The following is a 13,136-nucleotide window of genomic DNA, read 5'->3' as shown; positions in this document are numbered from 1 at the left end:
CTGGAACCCAGTCTCCTTACTTGTACCATGGAATAATTGATCTTTGTTTTTTTCCAGATCTATATGTCTACGATTTATTATCTTGTGCATATGCCTGCTCTGCCCAGATCTTTACACAAGCCTGACTCATTTAGCCAAGTGGTTCTCAAAGCCTGGCTCCTGGACCAGCACCACTGGCCTCACTGGGAGCTTGTTAGAAATGCAAATTTTCAAGCCCCTCTGCAGATTTACAGAAAACCTGGGGGGGGGTAGGCCCAGCAGTCCATGTTTTAACTAGCTCTCCAGGTGATTCTGAGGCACTCCACAGTTTGAGAATCACTGATCTAGCCCACTCACCACCCAATCACTCAGGCCCCTTCTGTTCCCTGACTTGCTTTTGAGTTGACCCTTATCCAGCTCCAACTGGAACTTTAGGCTCCATACTCCTGACTTTGATCTCTGCTATTCACTCTTTTAGTTTTGGGCTTGGGTGCTGGTGTGCCTCAGGGCACTATCCTAGACCCTCTTCTCCTATGGCTCTCAACACTCTTCCTAGACAATCACATCTTCTTCTAAGGCTGAACTGATCATCATAAGAGATATTTTTAATCTTTCTGCATCACAGGACTCTGCAATTATAAAAGCTACAGACCTTCCAGAAAAATATATAACCATACACTTTACAGACCCTCTGAAGCCACTCGTGGATCCCAAATTAAAAACTTCTGTATGCCGATGACTCCTAAGACTTTAAACTAGATTACTCTCATGAGTTCTAGGCTCAGCCCACTGGTCATTTCCTATAAGTACCTCAATGTGTCCAAAGTTAGACCCATCTTCCTTCCCCTGACACCAATAATCCATGTTCCTTATCGTCACTACTCGCCCACTACTAAAGGCAGAGACTTGGGTATCATCCTCGATTCTTCCCTCTGGACCCATAGCCAATCAATCACCACGACCTACGTGTTCCAGCTCCTTAATATCTCTCAAGCCTCTTTATTCTTCACCATATTTACTGTTCCCACCCTTGGTGTAGGCCACAATTATTTTTCAGCTAATGTCCCCAACATTCTCCTAACTGACCTACTTGCTGCTAATCTTAATTTAAAAAAAAAACGATTCCCCACACAGTTTCTAGAGTGATCTATCATAAAGTCTGATCTAACATACAGAGGTAGGTTAACCTCTTGCCTAAAATTCTTCACGGTTCCCAGCTCTCTTCAGGCTCAAGTCTAAATTCCTTCCCATTGTTTACAAGGGCTTTCATGATCTTACCTCTGCTCAACTCAAAAGCTCTATTGACTGCCACCCCCACCCCCACTGTCCCTTACACTCTACATCTCAGCCTTTATTTACTTGACTCTCTCACCTGAATTACTAACGGTTCCCCAAATGAGCCATGTCCCTCATGGCCTCTGAACTTTACACAGTCCTTCCCTTTGCTTGGAATTTTTTTTTTTCTTTTTGACCATGTGGCATGTGGGATCTTAGCTCCCCGACCAGGGATCAAACCTGCAACCCCCTGCATTGGAAGCTTGGAGTTTTAACTACTGGACCGTGAGGGAAGTCCTCCTCCCAAACTCTTTGCAATTTAGACATACATTCCACTGAAAAGCCTTCTCTAGTTACTCTAAGACCATGTTCCCAGAATACCCATACTTACTCTTTCCAGAGCACTGAGTACACTGTAATATATCTTCCATTACACTATAAGCTCTTTAAGGACAGGGACTACTACATTTTATTTGTTTATGCAGTTGTGACATGTGGAACAGTACCTGGCATATAACAGGCATTCAATAAAATGTTGTAACAGGATAAATGAATGGGTGAATGGATAAGAACAATACAGGACTTTGGGGAATCTAATCAAAACTCTAAACTGCATGTAAAAGATCTGGGTACCTACAAGACTACCTGAAGAGACAAGACTTATTATTATTCTCTTAAATGTGTATACCAGGAAGAGGGGAAACAAAAGGAATCTCACAGATATATTTTCTATTTTATAGTCTCACATTGTTAGGCATTAAGTTTAAGTATTAAGCTAAGATAAAGCCAAGTGTTTACATCTAAAGAATTTATGGAAGGTGCCCAGGCTATGATGAGCTGGGGGTTGGGGGCAGGGACAAGTCACCAAAAGGTCATCTAGCTGTAGACTTTTCCTACTCCTGGCAGGAGAAGGCTAGGCTTCTGGTTGGGCTCTCACCAAGTCCTGGAGTTCTCTCAGTTGTTTTCCTGTCAGTCCCCCAATGCCCAGATCCTCCTCATCCTCTTCTGGCTGGGCACTGACATTACCAGAAGATGGACCCTGTTTGATAAAGAACTCTTCGTGCTGGTCCAAGAGGAGTCCATGTAGCATCCAGGCTGAGAGCTGCTTATACATGACCCCGTGACACACGGCCAGGATTCTGAGTGGAGAGGAAAGCAAGGGCCTTAGAAGTCCACTAAGAGGACACTAAAGCCATGCTTTAAACTGCTACAGGATAAACAGAGGCCTGAGGGTTTGGTCAGCAGAAGGGAAATGACCAATTAAGCTAAAAATAATTGTGCTATTTTAACTTAAATGTCTGCGGATGAACTAAGTGGTTAAATTTCCAAATTTGTAGCCAGTGTACTAAAGTCTGAAATGTTCAGTAAATGTTCTGATAGTCTTTTAGAAGAAGCACATTTTTTTCTCTCTTTTTGAGTAAAGTAAGTTTCAAAATGGATGATTCCTTTTAAAATTAAACGGACTTACAGGAGTCTCTTTTTGGCTAACACAGTATTAAATTAGTTTTTATTTTTGTTGGAATCACATAAGGAAAGTAGATTCAGTATGTGAGAAGCTGATATACCTGAAAAAGTATTATCCAACAAAATGCAGAGACTGAAACAAAATGCAGAAAGGTTGCTGGAGAATGGGATATATTCACATGGTCTCAAGGGATCACATCTCAGCTAACATATTAATGACAAAGGGGAAAATGTCCCTCTAAAACAGAGAGATCTGTTGGAAAACACCTAAACCAAGTGATGAAACTTAACAGCAGTAATGGGACAAACTTATTTTTTGTGCTTTCTGATATGCTGTAACAGGAAATAATATGACCTACGTAGTATTCTTGCCAAAAATGTTCAACCTGAATCTAATCATGAGGAAATAATCAGAAAAATCCAGATTGTGGAACATTCTACAGGCAGTCTTTGATCATACTCCACATTTAATACAGTTGTAATCATAAAATTTTGTAACCTTTTTCCAGATAGTATTATAAAAAATATTCTTACATGTTGTTATAGTATTTGTAATTTTAATGTGTTATAGTCTATCAAGTGAATATATCTTTCATCAGCTTTCTTCTGCTGCTGGTAATTTTCTAATTTCTTAATATTGTAGACAACATTGCAGTGAATAATTGTGCATGTGGTTATTTTCTTCTTTTGAATAATTTTGTTAGGATAAAATTCTTAAGAGTGGCATTATAAGATTATAAAGCTACTCAAAATACACGTTTAGACATAGCTAAGCATAATCCAGCACATGTAGTGGAAATTCTCCAAGGATAAGAGATCCAAAATGAAAAAGGACTGCCTCAAGGTCATCTAGGCAGCTAGAGCCTTGCTTCAATACTCAACACTTTATTAAAACCCCCTTTTTGCAATTTCTGAGCCACCATAAGGATTACATGGGCTCCTTTGCTCATGGGGCTTATCCATCCTGGTCATAAGTTTCCCCAGAAGGAAACCTGAGATGACCTGAAAATAAAACTTGTGCAAAATCAAGTCACATGACCACCCACTCCGCCTCCCAACCCCAATGAAGCCATGACTTACTTTTCTAGTGCACTGCGAACAGGAGGCAAACCTCCACAGCTGTGTTTGTACACTGTTTCCAGGATTTGGCAACCATGGATCTGTGGAAAATACAGCCTTGTCAAGCTGAATTCTATTTTAATAGTTCATGTAGCACAATCTCATATTCTATATTCAATCCAGAGGGCACAATCTGCAGAGAATGGGGATAAACTTTCTCATAAGATTTTTGTATAGTTCTGATTCTGACTCCAATGCCAATGTGTGGGGGGTTTCCCCACACTTATCAAGCAATCCTCTGACACCAGCTTGGGGGTCCTACAGTCCAACTCAATTCTGATACTATCCACCCAGAGACAGCATCAGATTCCACAGGTTAAGGGCTCAGTCCCACAAGACTGCCCTCCATTTCCGACGCCAAACACAAGTTCAGGTTGTTCCCTGTGCTTCCAACTGGCTGATTAATAGATCAGAGGTTCTCCCTCCCTGGATTACACTAATTTGCTACAGCAGCTCACAGAACTCAGGAAACCCACTTATTCACTAGATTACCTATTTATTACGAAGGATACTAAAGGATACGAATCAACACCCAGATGAAAAGGATACATAGGGCGAAGTCCCGAACAAAGGAGCTTCTGCCCTGCATGGTGGCGCATAGAGGCACTCTGGCTCACCAACCTGAAAGCTCTCCAAACCCTATCCTTTTGGGTTTTTAGGGAGCCTTCATTACACAGGCAGGATTAATTAAATCACTGGCCATTGGTGATTGAACTCAATTTCCAGCTCTCTGCCCTCCTCTCTCCCCAGAGGTCAGGTGGAAATGGTGGGACTGAAAGTTCCAACCCTCCAATCACGTGGGTGGTTCCCTTGGCAACCAGCCCCATACTTAAGTGCTTTCTCAAAATCACCTCATTAACAAACTCAGGTGTGGTAGAAAGGGGTTTCTTATGAATATAAAGTCACCTTTATTGCTCTTATTACTTAGGAAATTCTGAGTTTTAGAAGCTCTGTGCCAGAAACGGGAAAAAGACCAAATCTATATTTCTTATTTTAAATCACAACATCACAATAGTTGTTCTCGAAGTATGGACCCTCCCACCTCCCTGCCCCTCCTCATTCCATCCCATCCCCCAGCAGCATCTGCAACACCTGGAAACTTGTAAGAAATGCAAATTCTTGGGCCTCACTCCAGACCTATGGAATCAGAATCTCTGGGGTAGGGCCCAGCAATCTGGTTTTAACAATCTGCTCCAGGTGATTCTAATGCACAGTGAAGTTTGAGAACTACTGCACTAAGGAAAAACCAGAATCATTTAGAGTTGAAATTCCAAGAAAAGAGGTAAAGAAAGCTCTTACTTCTGATTAAGGCCTAATTCAGACTACTTACAAGGTATACACTTTTCTAAAAATCTGCTTCCTCTTTCAATGTCCTCTTGCCTGTGTTTTTTTTTTTAAACTGCTTTATTGAGGTATAATTTATATACAATAAATTCACCTATTTTAAGGGTACTTTCAACAACTTTTAGTAAATTTACAGCATTGTGCAACCATCACTGTAATCCAGTTTTATAACATTTCCATCACTCTAAAAGGATCCCCTGTGCCTGTTCACACTCCCCCCATTCCCACCCACAACCTCTTTTTGTGTGTGTGTGTGTGTGTGTGTGTGTGTGTGTGTGTGGTACGCGGGCCATTCACTGTTGTGGCCTCTCCCGTTGCAGAGCACAGGCTCCGGACGCGCAGGCTCAGCGGCCATGGCTCACGGGCACAGCCGCTCCGCGGCATGTGGGATCTTCCCAGACCAGGGCACGAACCCGTGTTCCCTGCATTGGCAGGCGGATTCTCAACCACTGCACCACCAGGGAAGCCCAACAACCTCATTTTTTAGAGCCTTAGCACTCAGCTTCCTACAACCTCCTCGGCAGGAAGGAAGGTTCACCCATCTGCAATCCCTCTACTCATTTTCCACTCTCCTTCCTGTGTCCAACGGAAGCTCAAGTCAACTGAGATGTGCTGGCATGTATGGACCCTTACACTAACCCCACTTACCTAGAAGTTCCCCTCCAATTTTGGGAGATGGTTTAGTAGAGTGGTTAAGAGCACAGTCTTTGGAGTCAGACAGCCCTGGGTTTATACCCTAGTTGTACCATTTACTACCATCTGTATGACCCTAAGCACATTCTTTAGCCTATTTGATTTTTTAGAGGATTGACTGTGATAACGTATGTAAAGCACTTAGCACAGTGCCTGGTATGCAACAAGTGCACAATAAAAGCTCGATGTTATTTGATGAGGGCTATCAGCTTTGCAGGGTCAAACAGCACCTCCCCTGCTGGCTCTGCTAGCATAGAATGAATGCAGCAGAGGGTAAGTTTCTAGACTTATACAGCAAAAAAATGAAGTAGCAACCTGGCAAACTGACTAGTTAACTAGTTATATTCAAATGAACACTCTTAATAAGCTAAGGCACAAATATAACAGCTTAAGAACATGAATGAACTAAACATATTTAATCCATTTGTCCTTTTTGATCCAATTATGAACCAGCAGATACTTCTTCTAATGTAAAATCCCAAAGCATCTCAGAATTATTAATTCTACCCAGAAAAGACATTCTCTGGATACTGGAGACCCTAACTTTTCAATGCATGTGATAAAAACTTGTGATAAGAATTGGCATATTTAACTAATAAAATAAACATCTGGGTTTCACCCAATGATTTAACAATTCTCAGAAAACTGCCAGTACCCTAACGATAAACCTACTACCTTCTTTCTTTCTAAGGATTAACTTTCTGCTTCTCCTCAAAATGCATATCCAACAGTTCTGAATCCTTAGTGTAAAACGCTCTCACCTCCAAGTATCCATAGCATTGTTCTCTTACCCAGCAGCATTCTTGGGTATATCTATTATCATTTCCCCCACCTTCTGGACCAGGAGGTGCTTAAGGGCAGGGTCCTAACTTATTTTTGCATTCTTGATACTTAGCATGATACTCAAGCATATATCACTGAATGAATAAATAAATAATAAAAACTACTGAAAACTAGGCTCTTCAACAAAGAATGTAAAGGAAAATTAATTATGAGTATTTCCTTGGTGCTTACCAGAGCAAAAGGAAAAAGGAAAATTCTCACCTTTTGACTTTTAATTTGTTCTACTACAACCATCACAGAGGGGAAAAGGAGCTGGAACTGCAAAGGAGAGAATAATTAGGATGGTATATAATCAAATACAAGGAAAATAATTAACTCAGGAAATGCCTTTGTTTCTAAATAGTCCCACTTAACAAAAAGATGGCAATACCATAGAACAGCCAAGATCCAGTATCCTAAGGCAATTTGCTACAGGGGTTGGCTGTAGATAGAAAGAGAATGGCAGACAGAAGCAGTGTCTATGTTTGAGGCTAGCATAATTGCTAATACTGCGGCCAATCTAGAGCATTAACATTCACACAGTAAGTTTTCACTAAATTTGGAACTTTTCAAACAGTTCTGATCTAGGAAAGCATACAAAATATTAAATGCTGGGCTCTGAATCCAGAAGGAAAAAAGTTCTCAAAATAATATTTTAAGTTAGATTATTCTAATGATATCAACAGATTCCAAAGCATTTTGTTATCTGGGCATCATACCTGATCTAAGGAGTAATTGACATGTGATATGGAGAGATGGGGGTCAGCCAGGAACTGCAACAAAAAAACACTCTGATTATGGCTCCATATAAAATATCTCAAATCTATTTCATCTATGAAAGCCGGAAGCGAATGTGAGAGTAGGCTTAGGGTTCATTTTAGGGTCTTGAAAACTGATCATTTATAGAAGATTATTAATGTTGATTTTCAGGTGATAACAAAACCAAAGCTAGAGCTCTTCTAAACTCACTCAGGAACCTTTGCCGTGATCTGCTTGCCACTTTGATCATGGCTTGGGTAATCACAGAGAGCACACTTACCCTTGAGCCATGCAGAAAACAGCTCATTCTTAACCACCTGACCATATCAAAAGGCATTTCAAATCAGGAACATGTCCTCATCTGCTGTCCCAGAGGTGTTCCTTCCCATATTTCTTCTCACCTCTTGTTCCAAATCAAGCAGTGCTTGGCGATAAGGCTGCAAAACTGAATCCAGCCCCGTGCAGAAGGCCCTTAGGTAGATTCCATGTAACCCACCTTGGCCCTGCTGAGATGGATGGTGATCCTGAAATCAAACAAAGAGAAGTCAACTTTTCAGCTCAGACCCTGAAACCCAAGGAAGACATTATCCTTTATTAATGGCATTTTTTTGTTTAAATAATTCCCTATCAGAGCAGTGCTTCAATGAGAGGAAAACCTGACTGAAGAGACCTTTTAAAATGTGATGTTTTCATTTTCCAAGTGGCTCAGATGTTACAAACAACCAGGTATTACTCCATACTGTCACTAGAGGTTTTTCAACAACTCAATTCTAACCTTATAACTTCTAGCTTAAATCCCTTTGGTGGTTTCCCCTTGCCCCAGAATAATATCTAAACTCCTCTACATGGTATACAACAACTTCTGTATTTTGGCCCTTACTCTCTCTCCAAAATTACCTTTAACTGCTTCCAACTTCACATCTTCATTTACAAATTACTCAGCAGTTCCCTGAATGTGGCTTGTTTCTATCTCTCACCCCTGTGAATGAGTGTGGTCTGCTTATAACTATGTGCTCATGTTTGTGACAAATACTTACTCTTCCTGCAGGACCCAACTCCAGCATCTCTTCCCTGCAAAGCCCTTTCTAACTCTCCGTAGGGAATTAATAGCTCCCCTTTGTTGCTTTCATAGCATCCCTGTTTGGTGCTGGAACTGAACTTTTGTTTATCTGTCCCCTTACTAGACCAAGAGCTTCATGAAGCAAGGGCCCATACTTTGTTCATCTTTGCATTTCATTTCCTAGTACAGTTCTTTGAACAGATGGTAACTATTTACTGAATAAATAAAATGACCTCAGTCCTCCTTCTAACAACCCTTCTTCTGCCTAGATGGCAATTCATCAAAAACACAAACCTGATAGCCAACATGGGGAGTTAGAAGACACTCACCAAGAAGCTATTAACAAATATGGTTTGTCTTTCAAGAAAGTTGCAGTTTTATTGTAAAAGCATTCTTCTTCTACATGGGGAAATAGCAGTTAACAGTGTTGACTAGAGGCCATGATGACTAACCTTTCTGGCTATGTACTGGTTTGCGTGGTCAGGCTCTGGTGGTGGTAGATACCACAGCAGAATTCAGCAACAAATGTGGTAGGAAGTTTGGGCTCAGAGGTTATAAGGCACACTGTAGCCAGAGGATGCTGCAAAGGATACTAGTAGTTCCTGGAGATAAATGTTCCCAGCTATAATAAGAACAGCACGGGCATAGGGTGAAACAGACCAGATTGGCTTACAACCAGGTGATTTTGTTTTGGTTGTGTCATTCCAGAGAACTGAATGTCTTCATTTATCACAAAATGAAAGAAAAAATGTGACTGCTTTTACTTTTCAAAAAAAAAGAGGTACTACAAATATCTTTAGAATTTGGGAAAGTAGGAATTGACATATAAGATCCACATAGTCACACGAATATAGGACAGGTTTGGGTTTTTTAAAGTGTTATATACAAACACTTAAAGAGCCCTTTTCATCTATATTAATATGTATACATGTTCCAACTTTGATCATTGTGTTCTCATTATTATGACTTCATAGCAAACTGGCATTGATCAGGTTTTTTAAAATATAAAATTATTTATTTATTTTTGGCTGTGTTGGGTCTTCGTTGCTGCACGCGGGCTTTCTCTAGTTGCGGCAAGCAGGAGCTACTCTTCGTTGCAGTGCACGGGCTTCTCATTGTGGTGGCTTCTCTTGCTGTGGAGCATGGGCTCTAGGCACACAGGCTTCAGTAGTTGTGGCACGTGGGCTCAGTACTTGTGGCTCGCGGGCTCTAGAGCACAGGCTTAGCAGTTGTGGCTCACGGGCTCTGCAGCATGTGGGATCTTCCTGGACCAGGGCTCGAACCCATGTCCCCTGCCTTGGCAGGTGGAGTCTTAACCACTGCACCACCAGGGAAGTCCCTGGCATTGATTAGATTTTATTAAATTCTTTTCTCTGCAACAAAATCTGTTTGAATCAGAATCCCTGTCCCAGAGATGAAAATATAAGGCATTATTCTCTGACTCCTTTGTCCCATAGATTACCACCAAGGGCCTGACAACCAGTTTATATAACAGGGGCCAGGTGGTACTGACTGCATTCTTTCAGAAAACCATCCTTCCTTTTCCTTTCTAGAGTCTCTGCCTTTCTCTTCAACCAGAATCATTCTTTCCACTGGGAAATAATCATCACTGAATCAGAGTCACACAATGCAGCAATCTTCTTACTTACCACTGACAGAATTGCAGACTGTTAAAAGTAAAAGAGAACTTTAAAATTTCTCTTAAAAAAATTTATCTTAAAAAAAAATGTGAGTGTCTACTATATGCCAGGCACTTTGCATGAATTACCTTGTTTAATCCCCACAACCCTATTAGATAGGTACTTTCTATCCCCATTTTATAGGTAAGGAAACTGAGCCTCAGGTTACTGCTGAGCAGTCTATGGCCAGTAAGTGATGGACAGGAAACAAATCTTTGGCCTCTACACTATAAAGCACTGACTTCCAATTAATTTATATTAATCAGTAATATTTATTAAGTCTTACCACATGCCAAGAACCTTATCCAGTTTAACTCTTATTTACAAATAAGAAAAAGGAAGCCTGAAGATTTTAGTTGCCTGCCTCAATGTGACTACGGTAGTTAGAAGCAGAGTGGCAAAGGAATTTTAAATAATGCTTTGTGTTTTCACCTCTGGGACTGGAACTCTGGTCCAGCTCAAACTGATTTAATTCAGGTCTCTTAAAACTTGGGCAAAGCATACTTTCTCTTACATCCATCTGCCTAAATTGGTCCCCATGTATATTTTCCCCTTGTTTGAGGTACAGTCACCTTGCCTTCACTTGAATAATTCCAGTGACAAGAAATTCATAACTTTTTGACACTTACAGAACATGAATTACCAATGGATTCATTGAAAGCTTAACATAGCTCCAGCCCTGGGGAGGTGTACATTCCCTGAGAACAGGAACCTACCTGCTGCTGCACATGGCCCGTGTACTGTTCAATGAACTCAGTGAAACGAATGTAGTCTGTGCCCAGCCGGCAGAGTCGATTCAGGACACTGGTTTCACTGGGATGGAGAAATGGGAAGTCCTGTGTCACCTGCAGGAGAGGAATAATGCTAAAAACGCTGATGCCCGCTACTCACTGCTCACTAGAACGATTGTCTCCCTTTGCAAGATGGCTATTTAAGACTGGTAAGTTCTAGATAACAAAAGTATTTCCAAATCACTACAAAGATGTTGTTCCCCAGTCCCAGCTTAATTAGTTATTTATTGAAATAGGCAGTAATGCATGGTAAAGAATTTAAACAGTACAAAATGGTATACATTAAAAATAAGTCAACCTCCGCAGAGGCAGCCACTACTACCTGTTTTTTATTTTAACTGAAGTATAAATATATTGGTTTCAGGTGTACAACATAGTGATTCAGTATTTTTACAGATTACACACCATACTAAGTTATTATAAAAGACTGATTAGGGGCTTCCCTGGTGGCGTGGTGGTTAAGAATCCGTCTGCCAGTGCAGGGTACACAGGTTCTATCCCTGGTCGGGGAAGATCCCACATGCTGCAGAGCAACTAAGCCCATGTGCCACAACTAATGAGCCCATGTGCAGCAGCAATGACCCGACACAGCCCAAAATAAATAAATAAATAAATTTATATTTAAAAAAAGACCGACTATATTCCTATGCTGTATATTACATGCCCGTGACTTGTTTATTTTGTAACTGGTAGTTTGTACCTCTTAATATCCTTCACCTGTTTCATCCCTCCCCCTATCCCTCTCCCTTCTGGTGACCACAATTTGTTCTCTGTATCTATGCATCTGTTTCTGTCTTGATATGTTTGTCTGTTTGTTTTGTTTTCTAAATTCCACATATAAGTGAAATCATAAAGTATTTGTCTTTCTCTGTCTGACTTATTTCACTAAGCATAATATCCTCCAGGCCCATCCATGTTGTTGCAAATGGCAAGATTTCATTCTTTTTCATGGTAAGTATATTACCTATTCCTTATGGACTCTTCCTGGGATGGTCTATAAGGATATATGGGGTTTTTGATCTGGTTGCAACGAAGTCTCTTGAGCAATGCTGCTCACTCTTGGTTCTGCAGATTCCAGAGGTTTCTCAGACATATTCTTAGGATTTACAAATTATCTATGAAAATTTAAATTTTGTTTTCATTTTGATAAAAATGTAAAATTAACGTAGCATGTTATAATCTGTAAAAGCACCTTATAACTGGACATATAATTTAGTGTCCATATTTTCATTTGTATTTTTAATTTAAATCATGGCCAAATGATAGCCTAGTATGGTATGGAAAGATTTCACAGCAGTTCAAGCAGAATAATAGTAGTGGGAGAATGTATCCATTCAATCAACTAAGAAAAAAATCATAGCAAAATATACATAAAAGTTACCATTTTAGCCGTTATCAAGTGTACAGTTTAGTGGCATTAAGTGCATTCACTTTGTTGTGCAACCATCACCACCATCCATCTCCAGAACTTTTTTATCTTCCCAAACTAAAACTCTGTACCTCTTGAATGATGACTCCCCATTGTTCCTTCCCCCACACACCCTGGCAGGTACCCTTCTAATTTCTGTCTCTATGAATTTGACTACTCTACAATATTTATCCTTTTGTGACTGGCTTATTTCACTTAGCATAGTGTCTTCAAGGTTCATCAATGTTGTAGCACCTGTTAGAATGTCTATCCTTTCTAAGGCTGAATAATATTCCATTGTATGTGCATGCCGCATTTTGTTTATTCACTTCATTTGTCTATGGACATCTGAGTTGCTTCTGCCTTTTGGCTATTGTGAATAATGCTGCTATGAACATGGGTGTACAAATATCTATTTGAGTCCCTGCTTTCACTCCTTTTGGGTATATACCTAGGAATAAAACTGCTGGATCATTTGGTAATTCTGTGTTTATTTTTTGGAGGAGTCACCATATTGTTTTCCATAGGGACTGCACCATTTTACATTTCCACCAGCAATGCACAAGCGTTCTAATTTCTCTACAACCTCACCAACACTTGTTATTTTCTGGTTTTTTTTTTGGGTAATAACCATCCTAAAGGGTATAAAATGATATCTCATTGTGCTTTTGATTTGCATTTCCCTAATGATTAGTGATATTGATCATCTTTCCATTTGTCTGTTGCCCATTGTATATCTTCTT

The 13,136-nt window shown here is 40.3% G+C and overlaps 1 protein-coding gene across 10 annotated transcripts in view; it reads right to left on the bottom strand.

Moving 5' to 3' along the window:
* The window catches only part of TUBGCP4 (tubulin gamma complex component 4), a 56,454-nt gene that overhangs the window by 35,877 nt on the left and 7,441 nt on the right, over window positions 1-13,136 (bottom strand). For 6 of the 10 annotated variants that reach the window (XR_010839672.1, XR_010839673.1, XR_010839674.1 and 3 more), the window contains exons 2-7: window positions 10,911-11,039; window positions 7,857-7,979; window positions 7,416-7,469; window positions 6,919-6,975; window positions 3,799-3,878; window positions 2,192-2,393 (exon numbers count right to left, since the gene is read on the bottom strand). Coding sequence is in view for 5 of the 10 variants with exons in the window: in XM_059059369.2 (XP_058915352.1) it covers window positions 2,192-2,393; window positions 3,799-3,878; window positions 6,919-6,975; window positions 7,416-7,469; window positions 7,857-7,979; window positions 10,911-11,039 (645 nt within the window). In the remaining 5 variants the exon portion in view is untranslated. Of the gene's footprint in view, window positions 1-2,191; window positions 2,394-3,798; window positions 3,879-6,918; window positions 6,976-7,415; window positions 7,470-7,735; window positions 7,980-10,910; window positions 11,040-13,136 lie in introns of all 10 variants that reach the window. The other 4 variants (XR_010839676.1, XM_067029136.1, XM_067029137.1 and 1 more) reach the window with 2 other exon arrangements.

Source organism: Kogia breviceps, chromosome 3, assembly GCF_026419965.1.
Source record: "Kogia breviceps isolate mKogBre1 chromosome 3, mKogBre1 haplotype 1, whole genome shotgun sequence".
Lineage (NCBI taxonomy): Eukaryota > Metazoa > Chordata > Mammalia > Artiodactyla > Physeteridae > Kogia > Kogia breviceps.
This window is presented reverse-complemented; position numbering and strand designations above follow the sequence as displayed.